The 23550-nt window shown below is 45.7% G+C and overlaps 1 protein-coding gene across 5 annotated transcripts in view; it reads left to right on the top strand.

Annotated features, from left to right (window-relative positions):
• The window catches only part of SLC4A4 (solute carrier family 4 member 4), a 199896-nt gene that overhangs the window by 41794 nt on the left and 134552 nt on the right, over positions 1-23550 (top strand). For all 5 annotated transcript variants that reach the window (XM_044428216.1, XM_044428220.1, XM_044428217.1 and 2 more), the window contains exon 3: positions 7348-7518. In XM_044428216.1, coding sequence (XP_044284151.1) covers positions 7348-7518 — 171 coding nt within the window. The remainder of the gene's footprint in view (positions 1-7347; positions 7519-23550) is intronic.

Below are 23550 nucleotides of genomic sequence, written 5' to 3'. Positions count from 1 at the left end.
TCTGCCTTGCCAGCGATGCTGCGGCGTGTGGTGTGTGCAATTCTGGGCGGCTCCAAAATCCCAAGTCGACTTTTGGGTGCCCTTGGAGGGCTGGCTATTCATGCTTTGCTTCATTATTGAATGGAATGACTGTAGGCTGACGCGGTAGGATTCTGGCAGCAGATACAGCAAGGATGGGCAGCTGGTCACTTACAGATCCCACCATCTCTCACCACTGGCTATGTTAGCTAAGCCAGATGGGAGTTGTAGGCCAACATACCTGGAGGGCTGGAGGGTGACCGTCTCTGTTCATGCGAGATGCCTGCAGTTAGCCTCTGTCTGGGAGGAGAACCCGTTCTGTCCAACTTGAGCAGCATAGGAAAGCGGAGAAGTTCTCTGGAGCACCTGAGCACAGTAAAGGGGTGTGTGAATGTGAGTGTGCACACGTGAGTGTGCACACATGTGTGTGTGTGTGTGAGAGAGAGAGAGCGCAAGAGACATTGACTCTTTGAAGCCAGGAAGCCCTCAATACTGCCGCTGCTGTTAGAGGATTCCATGCTTTAATACAGCTTGTAAAAATCACAGACCATTTATTTATTTATTTATTTATTTAAAACATTTCTATGCCGCCCCCATCGCAACAAAGCCTCAGGGCAGCTCACAAAAAATACAAAAAAAAAACAAAAACAAAAACAAACAAACATAAACAATAACAATATAAAAATTTAAAAGGAAAAAAACATTTAAAACCCCTGGTGCATTCTCGGCTAATTTAAAATCCTAATAAATACAATAATTTAGCAATTAAAATAAGTTTTAAATAAAAAGGTCTTAGCCTGGCGCTGAAAAACAAATAACGACGGCGCCAGGCGGACCTCTCTGGGGAGCGCGTTCCATAACTTAGGCGCCACCGCGGAGAAAGCCCTCCTCCGGGTACTCTGTCTCCTAATATCATTCACAGAGGGTTCCCGGAGAAGGGCATCCGTTGCTGATCTCAAGGGGCGGGAGGCTTTCAACTGTATAAGGAACCCAGAAAGACCTAGAACATGGGATCCAGTGCACCTTCACACTATAACACTGCAAAAAGCATTCCCCAGTTTGGTTGGACAGCCGTTCCCATAGTCTGCAACCCACATGGCCATTGGGGACTGTCCAGCTGGTATGGCAAATTGTGGTCCAATGCATCCTGAAGGCATGAGGTTGGGGAGGCTTGTGTAATACCTGTTGGATGCTGTTTAGGGGGTGCTGATGCACCACGAAGATCCCCTACAGGGACATCTTTGACTGCTATATCATGGCAAAATAATAGGCAGCTCACTGGACATATTTAAGCAGCCAAATGACCCGTGTCCTTTCCCTGCTCTGGCCAGGTTTCGTGAGATTCCGCTTTGCATTCTAAGGGAGTGAGGAATCACGCTTAGGTGTGTATGTGTTTGGGAGATGTGGCCTTTATCTGGACTGCTCCCAGGTCTCACTGGCTGCTTTGTCTTGTGAGCAGCCTTGAGTGTGGAGGTCACAACTCAGTGCAGAAGGGGTGTAACATGGGAACTGGTTCTGGGTCTCTTTAGGAAATCAAGGGTGGGAAAGGGGATTTTCCGGGAAGACTGTTCCTCGGCCCATAGCACAGGCCCTCCTGCAGCCAAGACTTCCCGCAGTGCTGCTCCACGTGAATCTTTTTGAAGACTTCATAGGTCATTTATATAAATGACCTTTGGAAGATACTTAATGGCTAATCAGGCCTTTGGAAGCTGTTATGGCATTGTGCCGTGGCATGCGTGATAGGCTGGGTTTTCCTTTCATCTTAGAAACATAGAAACAGAGCGAGTCAGAAGGGGTCTCCCGGGCCATCTAGTCTGACCTCCGGCACCAGCCGGCTCCGCTCACGACATGCCCACCTTTTCGCTATCCTTGTACCCTCCACAAAAGGCTTAATTAAAATGCAGAAACAGGTGCTGAATCCTCACTTAGCTTTGTTTATAGGGATACAGAGAACAAGAAACGCGAGGGTGCATGATGGCTGTTCTTCTTGTCTAGCTTTGCTCAGAATTCTAGGAATTTCAGCCTTATTTTTAATAAAAATTGTTGGCATAGCAGGTGCTCCAGCAAGCCCAGCGCCAGAACAAACCCCAGGCCTTCCTCCAGACTGTGGAGGTGGCCAGGTAATCTCCTGATACGACAGGGGCTGTTGCTTGGAGGCTGAGCCCAGAGGAAGCCTGTAGAAAATTCCGGGCTTGGAAAGGGCCCTGCCTGAAATCCTGGACAGCTGCTCCTCACCCATGTCAACAGTGCTGGTTGAGATGGGCCCGTGAGTGCCCGTCTAGCAGTCTTCTGTTTTTAATCTCCAGGGTTAAGGGAGATCTCCAGGCCCAAAGTCACCCAGTTGGCTCCGTGGCCAAGCGGGGACTAGAACCCAGATCGCCTGAGACCCAGACCAACGCTCTTAACCACTGTGGCCCACTGGCTTTTCACCTTCAGTACTAACATTTGCAGTGTGAGCTCTTTCGGGCAGCTCCGTTCTTCTCACAGAGCTTGGAAAAGGAAACACCACTGCATCTAATTCTGCTCTTAGCTGCTGAGACAAAGCTGAAACAAGCCACCCCCTATTTGAATAGCTGCAGGTGTAATTTCAGCTGTAATTTACCCTATATATCTGCTCGACTCCTTCTTTCACCCCGCCCTGCTGCTCAAGCTGATATAAGGATCTGGAGCATCTTGTCAATAAGAGCTTACTGGATATTGCCACCTCTATCAACAAGCAAATCGTATTAAATGTCATTTGGGCAGTTCTCACCTCATCTTTTTTCGCTTGAGGGCTCTGCAGTCCCACCCTGGCAGCTTCTTGCAGTTCGTCCGGTTCTGCTGTGATGTTTCTGACTGTGGTTTGGGGTTGACATAATCCAATCCCTGTGCCTGTCGCCAGCCATTCTTTCTGCCCCAGTTCCTAGGCAGTCACCTGCTGCCCTTGGATCTCTCCAGCTCTCAGGATATTGATTAACCCCCTTTGAGGTTTTCAGATGTTGTAGCGAGCATGGTGATGCCAGGGTGGGGTGCGTAGTGCCCCCTCCCTGATCGCTGCTCCCCCAGGAAGGGCGATGGAATCCCTGAGTTTCCTTTTTTAATGCTGTTGTACCATTTTCTCCGGACTGCTTCTGGCAGAGCCGTTTTATCCTGCTACCTTTGACTTGGATCCTGCCTCGATGGAGCGGAAGTCCATCTGTGCAGTGGGACCTTTCCAGCCCATCTGTGTTCCTGAAGTTGCTCTGGAGGGACCTTCAGTGCCCTGAGAGGATTTGGGGCCTGTGGGGTGGTGGAGAAGAGGATCCTTTCCTCCAGAGGTCTATCCAACTGGAGGAATAACAACACTTGAAAGGAATCTTTATGCTTCCAGTGTCCATCTGCTGTTCTTTTCCCTTACAGACCCGCCTCGATACCTGCCTTTCCTTTGAAAGCTTTGGCTAAGCTTAGCCCGCACCCCCTGCCAAACAGTGGATTTCTCTGCAAGAGGCATCTGTTGTGCTCATGTGGTCTTTCCTTGCTCATGGAAGTTTTGATGGGGCCTGTATCCTCCCAGCCCTCTCTCAAGTATCCAACCATTTTTGTGGCTTTTTTAGAGCTAGAAAAGTTCAGTATTCTCCAGTATTCACTGTGGACGCCTAGCGTATTTTTGTAATTCTGTCCTATACCCCAGTGCCACTTCTCCTTTTTAAATGAAACTTGTAGGAACATACGGAAAGTCAGAAATGAAAACCATCCAGGAAATGAACCTCTTGTGTCAAGGATGCTTTAATCCGCCCACAAAGAAAACAAAGGAAACAGCCTCCATAAAGCTCCAGGTCACATGCTTCATATAGAGAAGCCTTAACCCTCCATGTAACTCCATGTGCACAAACCCATCTCCTGCAACCTTTCTGCCTGATGTCTGTCTGTCTGTCTGTCTGTCTGTCTGTCTGTCTGTCTCCCTCCCTCTTCCTTCCATCCTCCCTCCCTCCCTCCCTCCCTCCCTCCCTCCCTCGTCCGTCCGTCCGTCCTTCCTTCCTTCCTTCCTTCCTTCCTTCCTTCCTTCCTTCCTTCCTTCCTTCCTTCCTTCCTTCCTTCCTTCCTTCCTTTCTTTCTTTCTTTCTTTCTTTCTTTCTTTCTTTCTTTCCCTGATTCAGTCCTTTCTCTTTTCAGCATTATGGTTCACATTTTGACTGCAAGCTGTTTGGAGCAGATACTTCTTTCTCCACTCCCCTTTAAGCTGCTTTGAAAAGTCACGTGTAGATCAATGGCCACTAAAAATCAATAGCAAATGGCACATTTCGAGGCAACCTGCGCTCATGCGCAAAAGGTGAGCTCTCAGGACAGTAGCCATGCCTGCTCGTGAAGCAAGGTAACCTGGATTAAATCTGCAAGGGACACTGGGGGCAACTGGCTGTGGCAGCCGCCTCCACTTCTGTTGCCCTGCTGCAATGCTTTGGTCAGCTTGATCATAGAGACACATCCCGGCAAGCCAGTAGGCCTAATACTTTAATATGCTGCCAACAGAACTTTAATCTTTTGATCACATGTGCACAGTAAAGATTTTGGTAATAAAAATGAAAGTTGTTCTGCACAGACAGAAACCATCTGCCTTATTTTCTGGTTCTCCCCTCATTCTGCAAAGGGGGGCCGGGCAGGGAAATGACAGTGTTGCTTTTCGTGCTTCAGGCTTGACTAAGAGAAGGGTTTCTGCTTCCTCCTTCCTCTCCCACTCCACTGGAGACATGCTATGAGGAAGCAGCTGGCACCTGTTCACAATGTCAAGATAAACTCTTGGACTTTCCTCCCTAAGGCTGCCTCAGCAGGAAACTCTTGACTTGGTTTCTCAATATGCCTTTATGTTTGAGCCCTTCTCACATGTGCTAGCCGCACTGAGCTTTCCCATGAGAACAAGACCAGAAGTAGCTCTTCTCGTGGCCATACGCAGATGAGTTCATTCACCTTCAGGAGGTCTTGCTGGGTGTGGTGAGGACCAGACGGTTTGGTTGCGTGGTTTCCCAAATAGATGATGTTGTTGTTAAGTTGATTTCTATCCTGCCCTTCCTCACAAGGAGCCGAGGAGGACTGACAGCTTACATGAAAAGAATGGAGCCTAAACCGCATTATCAGCAGAATTCTAAAAATCATGGATACATAATAAGATGCAATAAAACCATCAGCACAAATACCACAGGAACAAAAAGAGCCCCCAGTGCTGGCATTAATAAAAATGTCTTCAACTGGTGCCTAAATGACAGTAGTGCTAGAAGTGGCTGCCCTCCATTACAAAGGAGTTCCACAGCTGGATGCCAACGCTGAAAAGGCCCCGTCACACATGGCAGCCCCCCAGGCCACATTTCTCAAGGCATTACTCAGTAGGTGGCCCTTAGGCAAGTAAAGACAAGGGATTTCTCTCCTGGAACACCCAAAGCCTTATTTATAAACTTATTTATTATTAGATTTATATCCTGCTTTGAACTCAAAGCAGTTTACACCATTCTCTTCTTCCTGCTCTCAGGTTGGGCTGAGAGTCTGGGACTGGCCCAAAGTTGGGTCCATGGCGAGCAAGACTAGAACTTCAGTTGCCTGAGTCCCAGTCTTGGACTCTGAACCACTGCGCCATACTGGCTTTCCAGACTCTGAAGAGGGTAGTAAAGACTTATTCCACACTGCCTTGTGCAATCCTGTTCTTTCTGTTGGTGGTTAAATAGTCTTACTGGCATATGAAATGTGCTTTACTTGGTTTTCATATCAATCCTCTGCTGTTGGGAATGCTCCGAGATCGGAGTGTTCCCTTCCTCCTAAGTTCTGCCAGCTCTTCCTGAAAGGGAGGAAGTCAAGAGGGAAGCAGGACGTACCGCTCTAGATGAGACATCCTGAAACAATACTCTCATTTGTGGAGCACCATCTTTTCTGTGGTCCTCCTATCGCAGTTATAAACAATTGCTCTTCTTTTCTAGTCTGATAAATATTTGTTGAGCATAGTACAAGGGCAAATTTTAGTTTTATGGAAAGCAACTGATGGCACAGAAAGATAATAAACATGTTCTTAATTTCTAGGACCCACACCTGCAAATAAACATATTTCTGATGGTACCGATAGATGCATATTTATCTGCTGTTCTCCACCCTAAATCCTTGAGAACTGAGTGGGTAAAGTGAAGTTTATTTGACCACATCAAAGGTGTTCCATGTTTGTGCTCTGTGTGAAATTAAGAGGAGCAGAATCACTTCTAAAAAAGCATGATAGACTATTAGATTATGAAACAAAATCTGACTAATTTCTTAACAAGTTTTGGCATGGGACATTCAAAGCACTATCCCTGGTTCCCCCCATCTGTTTAACCTGCATTGTTCGGAAGGTATATTTAGTTTTAAAACTGGCACTCTTCTGCATTCTGTTCTTTCAATTCCCAGTGAGTTCTGTGTTATTTCTTGAGGGACAAAGATTCTAGCCGCCATGGTTTTAGAAAGAGCTGAAGGCGAAAAATGGCAGATAATTCATTTGCTCAGTCACTGGAATGCATAATGGCTACAGAAAGCATGTGCCTATGGCATCTTGTTCCACTGAGCATGTGCAGGAGTTTTGCGCATGGTGGAGGGCATCAGAAGACCTCCGACTGAGCTGCATTCTTATGCAGGTGTCCAGCTCATCCCAGGTGGGGACTGCCCCTAAACAGGCACTTTCGGCTGTTGTGTTGTGTTTTCTGGGTGCGAAGGCTCATGGCAAAGGGCTCTCAAATGAAGACTGACAAGCTCTAAAGTATTCTAGTTGGCAATGACAAGAAAGCAGAGGGGTCTTTTTCAAGGTCTGGTTGTCTTTTCTGCACCAGACTCTAATTAAATATATTTTTGTTTTGTAAACAGAGTGGAACTGGATATTGTTCCACTCAGCAATGATAGGCGGCCTATAAATATATCTATGTATGTATGTATGTATGTATGTATGTATGTATATAAGTAAGTAAATAAATTGTGCTGGAGAGGATGCTGCTGCTAGAATGGAAGCCTTGTTTTAACTTCTCTCTCCTTTTTCTGTATTGTTTTAGTTTATCACTGTCATCACAGGTTGCTTCGTTCCCCCACTGCCTGCACATTCCATGTCATTCCTTTGTAGGGAGAGGAAATTAAACATAAAGGCAATTCTGCCTAAAGGTTATGCAGGGAGTGGGAAGACTTTATGTTGCCATTTTGAATTGCAACACCATGCTGGGAGTTCTCTAGTTCCAGATGTGTTGACATCTGCCGGTTCCCCAAGAATGATCAGAAATCTATACTGCTTTGCATCAGTTGCCCAGCAGAGATCTGTTAACACCACTTGATGTAATCTGCCAGTTGCTTAAAACCCTGCAATATTTTTTTGTTCCCTAGGTCATCATACAGTCTACATTGGGGTTCATGTGCCTAAGAGTTACCGGAGAAGGAGACGTCACAGAAGAAGGCCCAAGGAAAAGAGAGAAAGGGAGAAAATTTCTGAAAACTCGGACAAATCTGACATCGAAAATGCCGACGAGACGAGCAGTAGCATTCTTAAGCCGCTCAGTGAGTAATGAGCAATTATGATGTTTCTCGGAAGGGGCTTTGGTGCCAGTGGGAGCTAATTATGATGGCTCTGTAGGGGAGTAAAACTACTGAAAAGGTGTGAATCTAGTATTAGGCGAGGCAAAAGGTTCAGAAATGTCTGCGAGGAGGTGTGAAATTTGCTTGTTTCCAGAGCTGATTGGATTGGAAGTCTTCAGGCACTTTGGAATTGCTTGAAGAGATGCTTCCGATTTTAAGATGGAGCCTAGATTGGAATGGCAAAATTCCGTACTGTCTCCTCCTGATTCAGTTTTGTACTCCTCTAGACTTGCAGTGGTTTGGGCTGTAAGGAGAATGTACATTAAAGTCGCTCTGCCAGCTTTGTTCCTAGCATGCAGTCTAGAAGATTTTAACACAACTGTCTTGTTTCTTAAGAGTTCCAGGAATAGACTAACAGGGGCTGTTGCAGTTCAGAAGATTAAGTGGGGATGGGTTGCTGGTGTGCCCGAAGCTTGCATAAGGCTGATTTGCTCTAAGACTGGTTTCAGCCAGTGCCGATTTAAGAAGTGCTAAAAAATCTACTGAGATAACGGTTATGTCTGGAATTCTACATGCAGATTTCAGCAAAGACAGACCTGCTCAAACGTGGCATGACCATCCAAGCGCTTAAGATTCAGACTTGGGAATATCGCTTTATAGATAGTGTGAAGCGGCAGAGGGTTTGCAATATCTGTTGTGGTAGTTTGATACTGATTTTCAAAAATAAGTATTAAGTGATTGTCTAATACTGATTTTCAAAAGGGGAGCTATGTATCTGCTTATATAACAAAATGGAAATATAGTTTAAGAACATCAGGAAATCTAAAACCAGCAAAGTTTATAATCCCAGAACTCTTTGGTTTGTTTTTGTCCCCACCTCAGTATTGATCTCCGATGTGACTGTCTTATTTGCACTGTTTTTGCTCAAACTATAGTGTAATGAATGGAAATTGGGTTTTAGAGAATTGTTCACAAAAAAGGGAGTTATAGTCTGGGTTGAAAGGTTGCCCCAAACTGAAAGTCCGCATGTTTTATCAACTGAATCCATCATGGATAGCAGATGCTTGTCTTTCCATCATGCTGTACCTTGCAGTTTAGCAGCCCTTAAAAACTAAGGTTGGACCCCTTCTAATATTGGGTATGTTGGGCTGCTTCTCCTATCAGCCCCGACCTTCATGGGCAATAGTTAGGGAAGCTGGGAGTTGTAGTCCAAAAGATCAGGAGGGCACCACATTGGAGAAGGCTACTGTAAGGAATGACGTATTTTATAATCAATTTAAAATACTGGCATATCCCTGTACGGGATTTCCTGTCTTCAGGACTCGACCAACCGAAGCTGTTGTATGTCTCTCCAGTTCACACTTCCTCTAGCAATGGACAGAAAGTGTTTTGCTTATACTGTGCTTGGAATAAGGTGGTATCCTGCAAGTAATTCAGCGATAGAGGTTTCTCTATTTGAGGAAGGTGTATATGACTGGAAGACCTTCAGCCCACTTTTCTTTATTCATGTCCGAAAGTCCCGGGACCCTCCGGCAGCATAAGATGGGGTGTATTTTTGCTGTGTGTGAGATCCATCTCATTATGGGATACTGAGAAGTAAACTCAGATTGAGTAAACTGTTTTGCTGATTAAACTGATTTTTGACTGGTGCTAATTTGTGTACAAATGCTAGAGGCTTGACTTAAATGATTCAGTCACAGGTATTGGTATTTTCTATCTCAATCTGGTTAGAAAGTAATTTAGAGCAATGGCAGAGTTTCTGCAGACGGTCCCAGCAGGTCTAATTTGAGTAGTACTAGCAAAAGTTTCCCGCCTACATTCCTGTTGGCTGGGCAGTGCAAACAGGACTGAGCTAGGTGGAACAAGAGTTTACCTTTGGATCAGGTAGGCTTTTTGTATTCCCATTTACTTTAAGACAAAAAATGGCATTTTGAGTCAAGTCAATAGAAACCAAATTTGCTACCCTTTATAGCAGTTAGCCAGGAGCAAAATACTCATGCAACCTTCTTTTGCTCTTCCAGAGAGCAAAATAAAATACAATGAAAGCATCAATGAACTGCGCATTAAATAATAATGATACGGGGATATTCTGAATACGATTCCTTTGGTCCTGACAGCATCTAATGTGAAGGAGCTACCTAATCAGTGCTCTTCTAAGTGTGACTTGCATGAGCAAAGAGATGCAGCAGGGTTCAAATTTTGCCGTGAGGAACAGAATACAGTGGGGGAATAAAATAATCCCAAACTTGGCAAAAAGCCTTATAAAAGGCCTGTAGCTGAGCGGTAGGGAATCCCTTTTCAATGCCTGCCATAAATTCCTGTCAGAATAAATCCACATGCAAAGAAGAACATATCCTCTAACATTTGACCCAGTCAAGACGAGCATAACTCTCTTGAGCGCTGGCTTGCAAGAAGTTTGCTTTTCAGCAGACTGTATCTCTTTTTGGAAGTCTTGTTTTACCCTGACTGGCACAGGGGAAGAGTTTATTTGGTTGCAAACTGTATCCTCCACTTTTAAGCTTCAAAAGAGGCTACCCTGTTTTACCGAAAATAAGACTGAACCGGAAAATAAGCCCTAGCATGATTTTTCAGGATGCTCGTAATATAAGCCCTACCCCCAAAAGAAGCCCCAGTTAAGGTTGTCAACCAGATGGACGCTTTTAGTACGTTCGTTGCAACACAATTTGGGGTTTGGAGAGTCATGACGATGTTCTAGAAGAAGATGACATGACTGTATTTGAATAAATGTAGATTTGTGTACATGAATAAATGTAGATTATTGTGCATGAAAAAATAAGACATCACCTGAAAATAAGCCCTAGTGCATCTTTTGGAGCAAAAATTAATATAAGACCGGGTCTTATTTTGGAGAAATACAGCATTAAAGCTTGCTTCTAGCTTGCTTAGCCCTCCAAAGCAAAACCCAGGTATCCTCTACAAAGGAGAGACAAAACTCTTCCCTTTGTGTACCATAACCAAACTGCAGATCTGGAAATAAGTGAGACTCCCATGTTCCTTGCTGTCTGTTTGGTCACTGCATGTAGGATCTCAAGCACCTCTAGGGAAAGGTGGCCGCCTCACAGTTGTTGATCTTGTTTGAATGGGTACTTGAGTGCTTGAGCAGAAATGCCATGCATATGGCTTTGGTTTCATTTGGAAAAAGAAGCGACCACTCAAGTACATCTGACTCCGCTTCTAAAATTAATCTTTGGAGTGCTGTACTCTGTGTGTGCATGCATGTGTGTTTTTGGTGAATTAATACTGTAACCTTTGCTACTGTCTCAGCGGTAGCCGTGTCATCCAAGGCCTGAGGTTAATATGCAGCTTTTAACATTTGTGATTCAAAATGCAGCTTTCCCTGGAAAGTAAATGCTACATAATCTGATTAGGCAGAAAGCTAGCATAATTCAGATGCCAGTTTTTTTAGAATGCTTCCGTCTGCTTGGCTTCATGTTTGTTTGGTTCTGGACAGTACCTGTTTGCAGGGAATGAGCATAAAAATTAGATGTTGAAGATAAGCAATGATTTAAGCACTTACAGAGAAGTGCCAGTGAATCCAAGATCCAATTTTCAAAAAGCAGCTGAGCTGCATGGCTAATTCAGATGATGTTGTACCTCAGTTTTATCTGAATAGCTATTCTAAATTAGTATGGGCTGTAAACCAGAAATGAAAAATTATGGCTCAAAGTGGATTTGCAAACCATGATTTATATGCTGGGCATAAACTGAAAGTTTTCCAACCCCAGTGGTTGGTTAAAATCAATTTTTGCATCTCTCCATACTTTCTTCTGTCAAGGTGAAAAGCTGGTTTCTGTTGCGTCTTTGCACTCCCACGGTATCTCAGCAGAGTCCAGCTTGTGTCAAGCCATCAGATTACTGTACAGTTGACCAGCAGAAAGGAAATAAATCACAGTGGACTTAAACTGTGCCCAAGCATCATCTTCTTTCTAGGACAGTGTGGCTTACCTGTCTATCCAGGTAACAGTCATGCAGTAGGCACTCTTGTAACATCGTGCTGACCCGGACAGGGTAATCTGTCTTGCACCCTGTAGAAAGTAGGTTCCAAACTCTGTAGTTCTAAGTGCTGCATATGAAGCATATGTCATCTTCAATGGAATGATGATGAGACATTCAGTACTCAGAATTTCCATATCAAACTATTACTGGGAAATGGTGATACTGTCTTTGGTCTTCCTCCATGCATAGCTAGAGGATTCACTGTCACTGCTTGGGTCTGAAAAGAAGTCAGTTACGATCAATTATTAGCGTTTACCATTTGGCCAGTAGAGCAAAACACGCTACTTCTACCTTGCCAGTTCGAATAAGGCCCAGCAGAGATATATGGTAGCCATCCAGCGTGTGGATGAGTCCTCCTGTTTTTACTCTCTGCCCAGGACTGCAGAAATGGGGGCTGTCAAGCACTTTGGGAGGGGCATAATAGAAACCTATGGAACTCACTCCCCAAAGAGGTCCGCCTGGCACCGTCGTTACTGGTTTTTCAGCGCCAGGTAAAGACCTTTTTATTTAAACATCATTTTAATTGTTAAAATACATGATCTGGCCAGGGCAACTTCTTCTTCCTTCTCTTTTCTCCTCCTATATTATTTATTTACTTATTTTATACTGTTATTTTTAATTTTATATTATTATGTTTGAAACTCAGTGTATTTTTTGTATTTTTGTATTTAATGGTAATTTATTATGTTCTATTGTATTTCAATGTATTGTATTTCAATGTATTTTATTGTGTTGTAAGCCACCCCGAGGCTTCGGCAAGGGGCGACATAGAAATGTTATAATAATAATAATAATAATAATAATAATAATAATAGTCCAGTTAGTGATGTTTGGCATGGTTGACCACTAGTGGATGGTGCCATTGAGTGCCACCAACTCAGCTAGAGCTGGGAGGTACTTTAAAATGCTTCGATTTCTTGTTGTGCTTCAACTGTACCGATCAGTTGTATTTGCAGTGCTTGGATTTGTGTAAGTAATGATTTCTAGATACGGAAGCGGTTAAGAGAAAATGGGGCAGTTCTGAGGTAACACTAAGCCGCACCAGAGGAGGGAAGGAATGTGTCAGCCTGAAGCTTCTTATGCATGTAACAGTAAACCATGGTTTAGTAATGCATTCAGTCCATGTCAGTGGTTTGCTTAAATCTTCAGTTCTGGAGTTCCTGTGTGATAGGATTAGTTTTCTGAAACCAAAGAGAGAATCCGTGTTCTGCTCTAAGGTTTCCATGCTTCACTGTGGCTTCTCTGGTCCTCTGAGCCCAGGATTGCCATTTTATCATAGTTGGCATGGAAACATCATTGAATCCATCGGCCACAGAAGTGGCCACTTCTAGCCTTCCCTCTCTGCTGCCTCAGCTACCCAGCAACAGATGAGTCATTGCTCACTTTATTCCCATTGGATGAACAATGTGCCCGTCTCCCTGCTTGCTTTTGGAACCATGTGATTATCAGAGGGGTACGTTTGGGCAAAAATCCATGCCTGGTGGAAACAGCACAGGGTGTGAACCCAACCTCTGAGTTGTTCAGCATTAACAATCGAGGGTTAAACCACAGTGCTGGTTTCACATGTTGTCGTGGTGCTGCTCAACATATAAACAACCCACATGTTCAACTAAAGTCCTTTATTGCTACTTGTCTACAAGATTTACAACTCTGTAGATAAGCTCTTCTGTTGAGGTCTTTGGAATGCAGATGTTAATCCTCTAGTGGTGTCTCTCCAGGAGCCCACGTGGGACTAGCCCTCCTGGTCACGCCTTTCCTCCCTCTGGCGTAACAAGGCCTGCCTTTGCTCGTACCTCCTCAGAATGCTGCGATTGATTGCTAGGGAAAAGTCTATCACGCCCCCTGCGTCTCCTGTGTCATGTTCAGGAAGTTCAGCGTCAGTGGGAGGAGGGACAGCCTGCTCTGACTCCTCCTGAGTAGAACTCATCGTGCCTTTTCCCTCGGGGCTCCCTTGCTTTGATGAGGGCTCGGGTGTTTGCTCAATGGGCAGGGAGTCAGGGGGAGGTGCGGCTACCTGCTCAGCCACCCCCAAGCTCGGTTGCGGGGTTGGCTTTTGGATACAGGGCCCCAAGCACAAGGCCTCCTCGTGAGGTGCTGTCTCTGTCGGGGCTTCAGGCACGACACATGTAACAACAACCCATGAGTCAAGAGCAAGTCACAGTTCAACAATGATACTTACACAATGCATATCCAGCCCATGCTCTGGGTTGTTACTATGCATGGATCAGGTCACAATGGAGCCTTAAGCTACTGCTTAGTCAGTTTGCCCACCAGCAATATGGGGTGCTCAGTTCTTTTTTTTTTTAATAAGTTTTATTGTTATTTTTCTACTAAGTAACAAAACTAACAAAAATAAATTAAAAAATCATCAATCATCAAAAGCATCAGACCTACTGGGTCAGCCCCCCATACTTTTTCTTTTTATGATAATCTGTAAACATATTTAAGTCTATGCATAGTCCTGTTTCTCTAGCCAATAATAAAAGGAATTCCAAGTTTGATAGAAGTCTGTATCTTCTTTCTCCTTCAGAGACAAAGTCAATCTGTCCATTTCTGCACAGTCCAAGATCTTTTTTAAAATCAGTTCGTCGGTAGGTGGCTCTTCACTCTTCCAATGTTGGGCAAATGCAATGCGCGCCGCCGTAGTTACATGTAGAGTCAAATACATTGCTTGATTACCAACTGGATGCTCAGATCTTGAATTATGTAGGAAAAGGTAAAGAGGCTTTCATGAAATCTACCAACCCCGTCCTTTGAGCTCTCCTCAGTTTTAGTCAAAGCCTCCTCTTCACCCCTGTGTCCTTTAAAAAAGCCACTGATGGATCTGTTGCACTAGCTGGGTGGGCATCCCCCCACCCAGTACTTTGACCTGAGCACTGGCCTGCCTTACAAGTGGTGAGGATTAAAAGAGTGATTGTTTTGAACACTCGAAATGGTGCATCAATACGACTCCACGGCTTCAGCTGCCGGGTCTGATGGAGAATGCAAAGACGGTCATGCTCACCTTGTATTTGGACTGGTCAGGCCGACTTGACTCCACACGTCGTAAATTTGTGCACTTGCAAGAGGCTTGTGTAAGACACGGCATTTCTCTTTCCTCCCTGGCATCTTCGCTTGTTTTCGCTGTGCCATGAAGCCCATCCAAGAAGGTGGAGTCTGAAATCAGCAGTGAAGCACATGCTTGGCCTGCAGAAGGCTTTGGGTTCAGCCTCTGGCCTCTCTAGTTAAAAGGATCAGGTGGCAGAGATGTGAAGCAGAGCTTGTGCCTGCCAGAGCAGATAATACTCTGATGTATCGGCAGTCAATAAGATGGTGGGCAGTTCCCTTTTCCTTGGACTCCCTCTGCAGATCTTTTCCCTTTTTTGCCCGTTGCTCCCCAACCTGAGTGCAGCCACTCTTCATGAAAGGACCCATTTCCCTTGGGCCTTCCCATGTCCTCCAGCCACAGCGTGGTGGCTTGGGATGAACTGGTGTGATTGCTTTTACCTCTTCCTCTTAGCCCATGGGAGCCAACAGCAGGAAAGGACAGGAAGCTGCCAGAAAGGGGCATGTGTCCCCATCCATGCCATGGAAGGAACGTGTAAATGTGACATCGGCCCTTCTAAGAGGAAACCAGGAGTGCAGCTCCAGAGTTGGGGCCAGGGACCGCCTTTGATTTTAAGGAACAGTGGGATCCCGAGGTCATTACAGCAAGCAATCATTTCTCAAAGGTCACTATATTGTCAGAGATACGGAAGGGGTTCTGTGACTAAGCCATTAAGAGATTACATCTCATATTGGCATTTGCTCCCCGCGTAGCAGAGAATTGGCTGCCTCCTCGTCTGCTTCTAGCAAGGGGCCTTGCACTGCCTTTGGCCACCCGCTGGGCGTCGCTTGGCAGGCGCTTGCAGCTGCGTCAGGGCCCCGGCTGGGTGACTTGGTTGCACAAAACTCATTAATAAAGCCCCTGGCAATTCAGCTTTGCGAGCCGGATATGGCGTACATAATGCACAGAGTATCCCGTAAATTAATCATCACTGCCTATTCAGTGACCCATTTCATCTGCCAGACTGATTGTTTTGTGGGTCTGGATCGACAAAGGAAATAATTTCATTTGTGTACTAGCCTTTTTCTTCCTTTTCTTTTGCTAGAGGTCAGACTTCACCCACCTTTCCTTTTTCTTGGCGCTTTGCTCGGCTTCTCATTTGGAGAACCAGCAAGGGCCTTTGCAATGAAAGGGGAAAAGAAATGAAAATGTTCAAATTGGTGCTGGCAAGCCAAGCAGTTACTCTGCAGCCGTCCTGGGCGAGTTCTCCTTGTTCAGATGACCTTTGGTGGTAGTGCCTGGGATGGCATCATCTCCTTGGAGTGCCAGCCCTTTCCCATCTCTACGCTCTGCATATTCTTCAGTAGGCTGCCATGTTAGTTAATTTTATTGATTAACTATTGATTAACTATATTAAAATTACCTTTATTAACTTTATGAAAATGGTGCTACTTGGCCTTTCTGTCTTAAGGACACCCCAAACACTAAACAATGCACATTAAAGCTGCAATCCTATGCATGCTGGATTTTCATACTGAAAAAGTCGTACAGCTCCCAGTGCTGGCTGGGGATTACTGGGTGTGGTATGGCCCTTTTTCTGCCTAAACATGCCTAGGATTGCTATTAAATCTTGGACCTGGTTCTCAAGCGTACTAAAGGAAGTTCAGGAGCCAACCTGGCTCACCTGGAAGAGTGGGACGACTAGCTGTTTAATAGCGTGCAACGGAATTCTGCCAGGGTATTTGGGTCATGTGGGCAAACTCTGCGAAGGTGACTATTACTCTGATATGGCAAATGAAGGGCCATCCTCCTCATTGGAGACTGAGTGGAGGTGAGCAAACCTTAAAGTTGCAGGAATTTATTTCATTTTTTTTGATTGAGTCCTGAGAACAACCAGCTACAGCCAAACTGAGGTACCGAGGCAGTGGCAGAACCAGGGCGAGGTAGCTGCAGCCTTGGGCTGATCTGCACACACATTTCTACAGAGCAGGGATTCTAATAGCCTTGTGTGTGTGTGTACATGCGCATGGGCATGTGTAGTGTTAAAGTATTGGGAGTCAGAAACTCTTGCTAAGCTTATGCCCAATCCTGCTATATGTTAACATAAGAAGTGCCCTGCTGGATCAGACGAAGGTCACTCTCATCTACTGCTGCATTGACCGGTTGCCCATGGGTTTCCACAAGCAGGACCTGAGTGCAAGAGCCCAAGTCCTCCAGCAACCGGGGTGTGTAGGCGCACTGCTTCTGATGTTGCATGCGTGACTGCACTCGCCATCTGGGTGTCAGAGAAGGAAAGCAACAGGATAAGAATTTGAACAAAACCGGGATCTGAATTGTTGCTACAGGCAGAGCTCCAAGATCCTACCCGGAGCCTGGTATGCAAGACTCACTCTTAGAATTAAAGAACAGGGTACCTCTGACCACATTCCGGTCCTAGCAGTTCAGTACAGAACTGAGAGCCAAGATGGCACGGTGGTTAGCATGTGGGATGGGGACTCGGGGGATCTGAGTTCTAGTCCCCGCTCAGCCATGGAGCTCACTGGGAGACTTGGGGCCAGTCATGTACCCACCGCCTAACCTACCTCACAGGGTTGTTGTTGCGAGGATAAACTGGAGCAGAAGGGCATCTTTTAAGCCACCTTGGGTTCTTTGCAAGAGAAAGAAAACTGGGATGGAAAGGTGATGGTGATGAAGAAGAAGCAGAAGCAGAAGCAGAAGCAGAAGAAGAACGGAGCTTTGGCACAGGTCCATTCCTGGTTGCCCAAGCTTTCTTCATTTCAGTATCCTAATTTACTTGGAAAAGTCATTTTGTTGTTGATATTAAGAACTGGCAATCAGAAACTATTATGACCTGCTACAGATCACCCAGAGGCCTACCAGTTAACCCTGAATACCTTCAACTCACCCTTGCTGTATTATTCTTTTGAAGGAAAAATGTGGGGTTGTTCATGCAATTCATTTATTCTGTTTACTGCAATTCACTTTAGGATTACACTTTGTTGCTAGTCGTGAAGTCGTGTCCGACCCATCATGACCCCATGGACAACACTCCTCCAGGCCTTCCTGTCCTCCACCATCCCCCGGAGTCCACCCAAGCTCACACCCACTGTCCCAGTGACTCCATCCAGCCACTTCCTTCTCTGCCGTCCCCTTCTCCGTTTGCCGTCAATCATTCCCAGCATCAGGGCCTTCTCCAGGGAGTCCTTCCTTCTCATTAGGTGGCCTAAGTATTTGAGTTTCATCTTCAGTATCTGGCCTTCTAAAGAGCAGTCAGGGTTGATCTCCTCTAGGACTGACTGGTTTGATCGCCTTGAGGTCCAAGGGGGCTCGCAGGCATCTTCAAATTACACTACTGCTAATTTAAAACAGTGAACAAGAGACAAGTGAATCATGGTTTTAAGGAAGGAGATAGGAGTCAAGTTAACAGTGGTGCTTGGGTGTTCTAGCTGGTAACTGTTGGGCAGGATTCCTTCTAAAGGTATGCAGCCTTTTCACTCCCCATTCCTCAGTGTCTTTGCTTTGGTTGCGCAGGTTAATATCCACAATATTTCTTGTGTTTTGAGACAAGCAGTACTCCTGTCAAGAAAAAGATTTATGGAAATCTGCCCATTAGACAGTGTGCTTTATATTGGCCACTGAAAATCATTTCTTGCGAACGGGAGCAGGGTGTGGTGGTGTTTGCCAAACTCTGCTTGCCAGTGGCCCTAACGAGGTGTCTCCTTCGGCACTCTTCCGTGACACAATGCTTTTGTGTACACATGTCCTACCCGCACGAAGGTGCACCTGTGCCCACCTGTGCCATATTAGCTGATGGTTCCATTACGTGTTGCAGCACTTTGAGTCCCTGGTTAAAATTACTTTAATTAGAAAGTTGTCCCCAAATAATGGCATGTGCTGTCATGGACGGGATGTTTTGGAAGACTTTCACTCATGGCGTCTGCATAAGTTGGAGGTGACTTGATGGCACATCACAACAACAGCAACAGTTAACCACAGCTTTGGGTCCAAAGGACAGCAAAGTGATGATGGAAGGTCCATCCAAGCTCTTCCTCCATGGCTGTGTAGCAGGGGAGGACCAAGCATGAGTTGGGGCTGGCCGTGGTTCATTCACACTGTGGACAAGGGTTTAACTCGGTGTCTGATCATGGCTTTTCTCTAATAGTTTTTGCATTGTTGTGCTGAGCAGAATAGGATTAACTTTCACTTGAAAGCAAAGAAGAAGCTTTTTGATGCATCTTGAGTAAATGCAAACAGGAAGGCTAGAGCTGACTGCTGTGGCAGAACCTTCTTTCTTTTCAGTGAAGCAAACAGTGATGTTTGAGGTGCTCTGACATGTATTGAAGGCTTTCCAGCAGAGACTCCAGACATATTTTCATGCCACTGCTGATTCTTCTGAAGTAGGGGAGGGTAATTTGGGGAGCTTAAAGGCAGAGGACCTTCTTTGTATGCAGAAAATCCTGGCATCTTGAGGTAAAAGGCTCTCAGAGAGAGGAGCTGGGAGAAACTTGCCAGATACTCTAAAAGTTTGTCACCGATCAGAGAGTACAATACTGGGCTAGATGGACTGATGCTCTGGAACACTGAAAGTCATTTTCTTAGGCAGTGCGCATACATGCAAATACTGACCTGCCATTCATACTTGCAACCTTTTCTGTGCTTTGACTGTAAAGCAAAATGCTGATCAACTGCAGCCTCAGGTAAGCACATGTGAAGCCCAGCCAAAGGCTGAATAAAAATGGTTCCTCTTGCTCTTTCGCAGCATCTAAGAAGACCTCTTAACTTGCAGTTCCCTCTTTTAATCCTGTCTCGAATCGTTAGCATGTGTGGCTATAATTATCTAAGCCACCTTAATTCTTTGCCTAATTCTGTTCTGTGTGTGTTCACGTGAAAATGCTGAGGGACAGAAAAAAGTCAGAGGAATTTGCTGTGCTGAGAAAAGGCATTTAAAACAGAACCCTTCAATCCCCCCGCTGAAGAAAGTTTAACTCGTAAGCCAGACAGATTTTTATATGCACTCCAAAAATAAAAACAAAACCCAGACCTATTTTTTTTCTTAAAGAGTCTCCAAATCTCCTGAGAAGCGTGGGAAAGCTTGGCAGCTACCTGCCCAGTCCTGCCAGGTGCTACACCAGTAAACCAGTCTCAGGGACAGTACACAGGCTGAACTGCACTGGGAGCTCAAGGTGGAACTACATTTACAAGAAATTCAGGACTGCCCATGAAAGGGGAGGTAACCCCCTTTATCCCTCACTAGAATACATTGCCTTGCCTTCCTTGAGTAATTTGTACTGATACCTACCTTGTCTTGTGGGTATCTTTGCCCCAGTTGCAGCTCATTCACCATTATGGGCAGTGAATGATGGGGAAACACACAGAAGCAGAGCGAGTCAGAAGGGGTCTCCTGGGCCATCTAGTCTGACCTCTGGCACCAACCGGCTCCACTCATGACATGCCCACCAAGTACACGTCCAGCCTCTCCTTGAACACCCGCACTGATGGGGCCTCAACCACCCCCCGTGGAAGCCCATTCCACAGCCTCGGGGTCCTGACTGCCAGGAAGTGCTTCCTGGCATCCAAATGGAACCTTGGCTCCCTGAGCTTTGTTCCGCTGGAGCACGTCCTGCCTTCCTCTACAAGGGAGAACAGGTCTCTACCCATCTCCATGTGACACCCCCTCACATACCTGTTTGTCGCCAACAGATCCCCTCCGAGTCTCCTCTTCTCCAGGCTGAAGAGACCCAGCTCCCTCAGTCTCGCCTCATATGGCATCCCCTGCAACCCGGCCACCGACCTTGTGGCCCTTTGCTGCACACAACCATTTGATGGTGGGGAAAAGGGGTCAGGCATGTAGGGGAAGGGAAGAGCTGTTCATGGGGTTGCCATTTTTCATGGGAGGTCTGTGTTTCTTGCCATTTGGAATAACGAACGCAAACTGAAGCAGTGGATAGAACTGTGTTGCTTCATCTCACAGGAAGTGGGAAATGATGGGTATAGGGATGTATTGATCTGCCTAACGGCTTTGAGTTTGGACTTATATTTGCCTTGCAGTGCTTTTCATCCACCTTTTCTCATTGATGGAGCGGTTCAGAAATGCATTATTTCAGGGCCTGGCTGGGAGATGCTGGATGTTATAGGACTTTTTCAGTCTAAACATGCATGGGATTCTGCTCTCAGTAAAATAATATCTTCTGGGTGCAATAAATAATATTTATTTTATTTATTTGGAGAAGTTATATGCCGCCCCATTCGCATAAGCCTCGGGGCAGCTTCCAAACATAAATGAATATAATCGATACAATTACATAAAATGTTGGCGACATCCTGGCAAAAAGTTTGTTAAAATCAACAAATAAAATTAACAATTAAAATAACGTTTAAATAAAAAGGTCTTGGCCTGGCGCTGAAAAGCAAATAGCGATGGCGCCAGGCGGACCTCTCTGGGGTCTCTAATACCTTCTTAGACTTCTTGTGCACCATTTTTGACCCTAGCGAAAGCTTGGTCGGTCATAGGGAGCAGTGGTAAGCAGGTGGTAGATGGGAAACTACAGCTAGACCTGTGGCATATCTGCCGTTTTTGACTCCCCGAGTGCCATCGTATGCATGTGTAGGCAGAAAAAGCCCTACACGTTTTGTAGAACTGGCTGGAGAATGCCAGGATTTCTGGGACATTTTTCTGTTTAAATACAGAAAAATGCAAGCATGTTGTACTAGAGGGCTTTTGAGACTGAGGATGTCCTTGACTCTTAGGGGAGTCCTAGCTCCAACCTTCCTAGTGCCACAGCAATTGCCTTGCTTAGAAGCAGGTTCTGCCTCTTTTGAAAGAGCTGCGTCACTTTGGAAATGCCTACTGAGAAGCTAGTCAAAGGTAAGGATGTTTCACTGGAGAAAAAGTTCAAGATCACCCACACTCTTGGTTTCCTGATCATGATGGATGGGTGTGAAAGCTGGACAGTGAAGAAAGCTGACCAGAAGAAGATGGTTGTGTTTGGAGCAGGGTACTGGAGGAATGCTTTACGAACACCCTGGACTGCCAGGTTCTAGATAAAATCAAGTCAGAGTTTTCTCTGGAAGGCAAAGGATGGAACTGAGCCTGTGGGCACATCCTGAGAGGTGAAACTCCCTGGAGAAGACAATAATGAAAGGCAAAGTTGACGGGATGGTATAGAGTGACTATGAAACTTATTCATTGCATAAAGGAATCCACACCTTGGAGATTACAGGAGCTGAGCAGGGCTGCGTGGACAAGATATTTTGGAGGGCGCTCGTTCAAAGGGTCACCACCCACTTAGGAATGATATGATTGCATGTTGCAACTACAACATTAAAAGCAGTAATAAACAGTGCTATTTTTTGCCCCCCCCCCCCTCTCTCTCTCTCTCTCTCTCTCTCGGATAACATTTTTCAGAATAATTTCCTACTGAGAGCATAACTAAGCGGTAGCTTGGACAATTCCTGTCTGCAAATGTGTGCGTGTAACTGTGTGTGTGTGTTTCACTTTGGTACTGGGCCTTCATCAGGTGCTTTTTGACCTGTAGGCTAGCAACGGTCCAGAATCTTCTGTGGTTGTAATTTTGAGCAGGTTTTCAGCAGGAAATCTAGGCCGATTTCTGCTCATCTTACGGAAATAGCAAAGCTACGCCATGCTTTCCACGCTCTCTTGGTGCTCAGCCTTCCACGTGGCATCGTGGCCGAAGCATTTGCTTCCCGCGTCTGAGGCCAACCGTGGGCCAGTTTTCATCTTGTATCTAAAGCATCTCCGTGTTCCCAAAGCCAGTCACTTCAGTGGTGCAGCCCTGTGATTTTCCCTGGAGAGTGAGAAAGAGAGGGGAGGCGTTTGAAGAGGCCAGCATCTTAGGTGATGCGTTCTTCATGGGATGCTAAAGATCGGGGCTTCTGAGAGCAACCACAAAGAGGTGTGGAGGGGGCTCGGACAGGCAGGCGGGCTCCCGCAGCCTGCACGTGTGCCTGAGAGGCGGGGCGGAATTAGCTCCGTGACCTACTAACCTTCTCTGGTCTGCAGTTCTCGTTCTGAGCGCACAGATGGCAGCTTTGTGGGGGCTGCTGGTCCAAGAGGCGGACTCGGCTGATGTCGTGGCGAAATCAGATACTTGTATACGTGCCTGATTTTTGCAGGGAGGGTGGAAATAAAATGACTCCCCCGACAATCAAGCGTGTATAGCTCTGTGTGCCCAAAAGCAAGCAGCATGGAAACTGTCACCGTTTGAACAAATCGGACCTTTTTTTCACCGCTACGTTTCCAGGCATAATAGCTTATAATTGCCATCTCTTCCTCTCTCCTAGTGCTCGAGCTGGAATATTAAATGTTTATGCATTATAGATGTGTCATCACTGAGCAGAGAGAAAGGGAAGAAGTTATTGTAATTATTTTTGAAAAAGGAAGGAGAGTTCTATTGTTTTGCCATGGTGCACTGCTAGACTATAATTTGCAAGCCACTTTTGTTTAGAACTGGAAGTATAACAGGGTGGGGAAGTGGCAGGAAATGGGCTGTTTCACACATTTTTTGGCTTTTCTTATGCTCATTTTACAGGAAGAAAAATCTCCAGGGAGTTTTGTGTGTGTGTGTGTGGGGGGGGGGGCGGATTTGAGAGAAAACTCAGAGCAGAGAGATAGGTAGTGCCTGCAAGATAAGCGCAGATGGCACATTCAGTACGGTAACTTTTCTTTCTAAACAAATGGGAGATGCCCATTCTTAAAAACACTATGCTCTGCTAATCTTCAGTTCTGCGCAAGTGGCCAACTTTATAAGCAGTGGACAAAGTTGCATTCGCCCGGCACATGTGCGTGGCTAAGCTGTTGGCGCATAATGCTCCAGGAGCTCATTCTCTCCTCTTCCCTCCCTTCTGTTCCAGCCAGCCTGAGAAGGACACATGGGGAAGAAGAGGTATTTTGAGCTGCCTGATCTGGCCAGAGATGTTTAGCAGTTGCCCTGAACTCGGCTTATACTCCAAAA

Source organism: Varanus komodoensis, unplaced genomic scaffold, assembly GCF_004798865.1.
Source record: "Varanus komodoensis strain SLA01 unplaced genomic scaffold, ASM479886v1 scaffold2, whole genome shotgun sequence".
NCBI lineage: Eukaryota > Metazoa > Chordata > Lepidosauria > Squamata > Varanidae > Varanus > Varanus komodoensis.
This window is presented reverse-complemented; position numbering and strand designations above follow the sequence as displayed.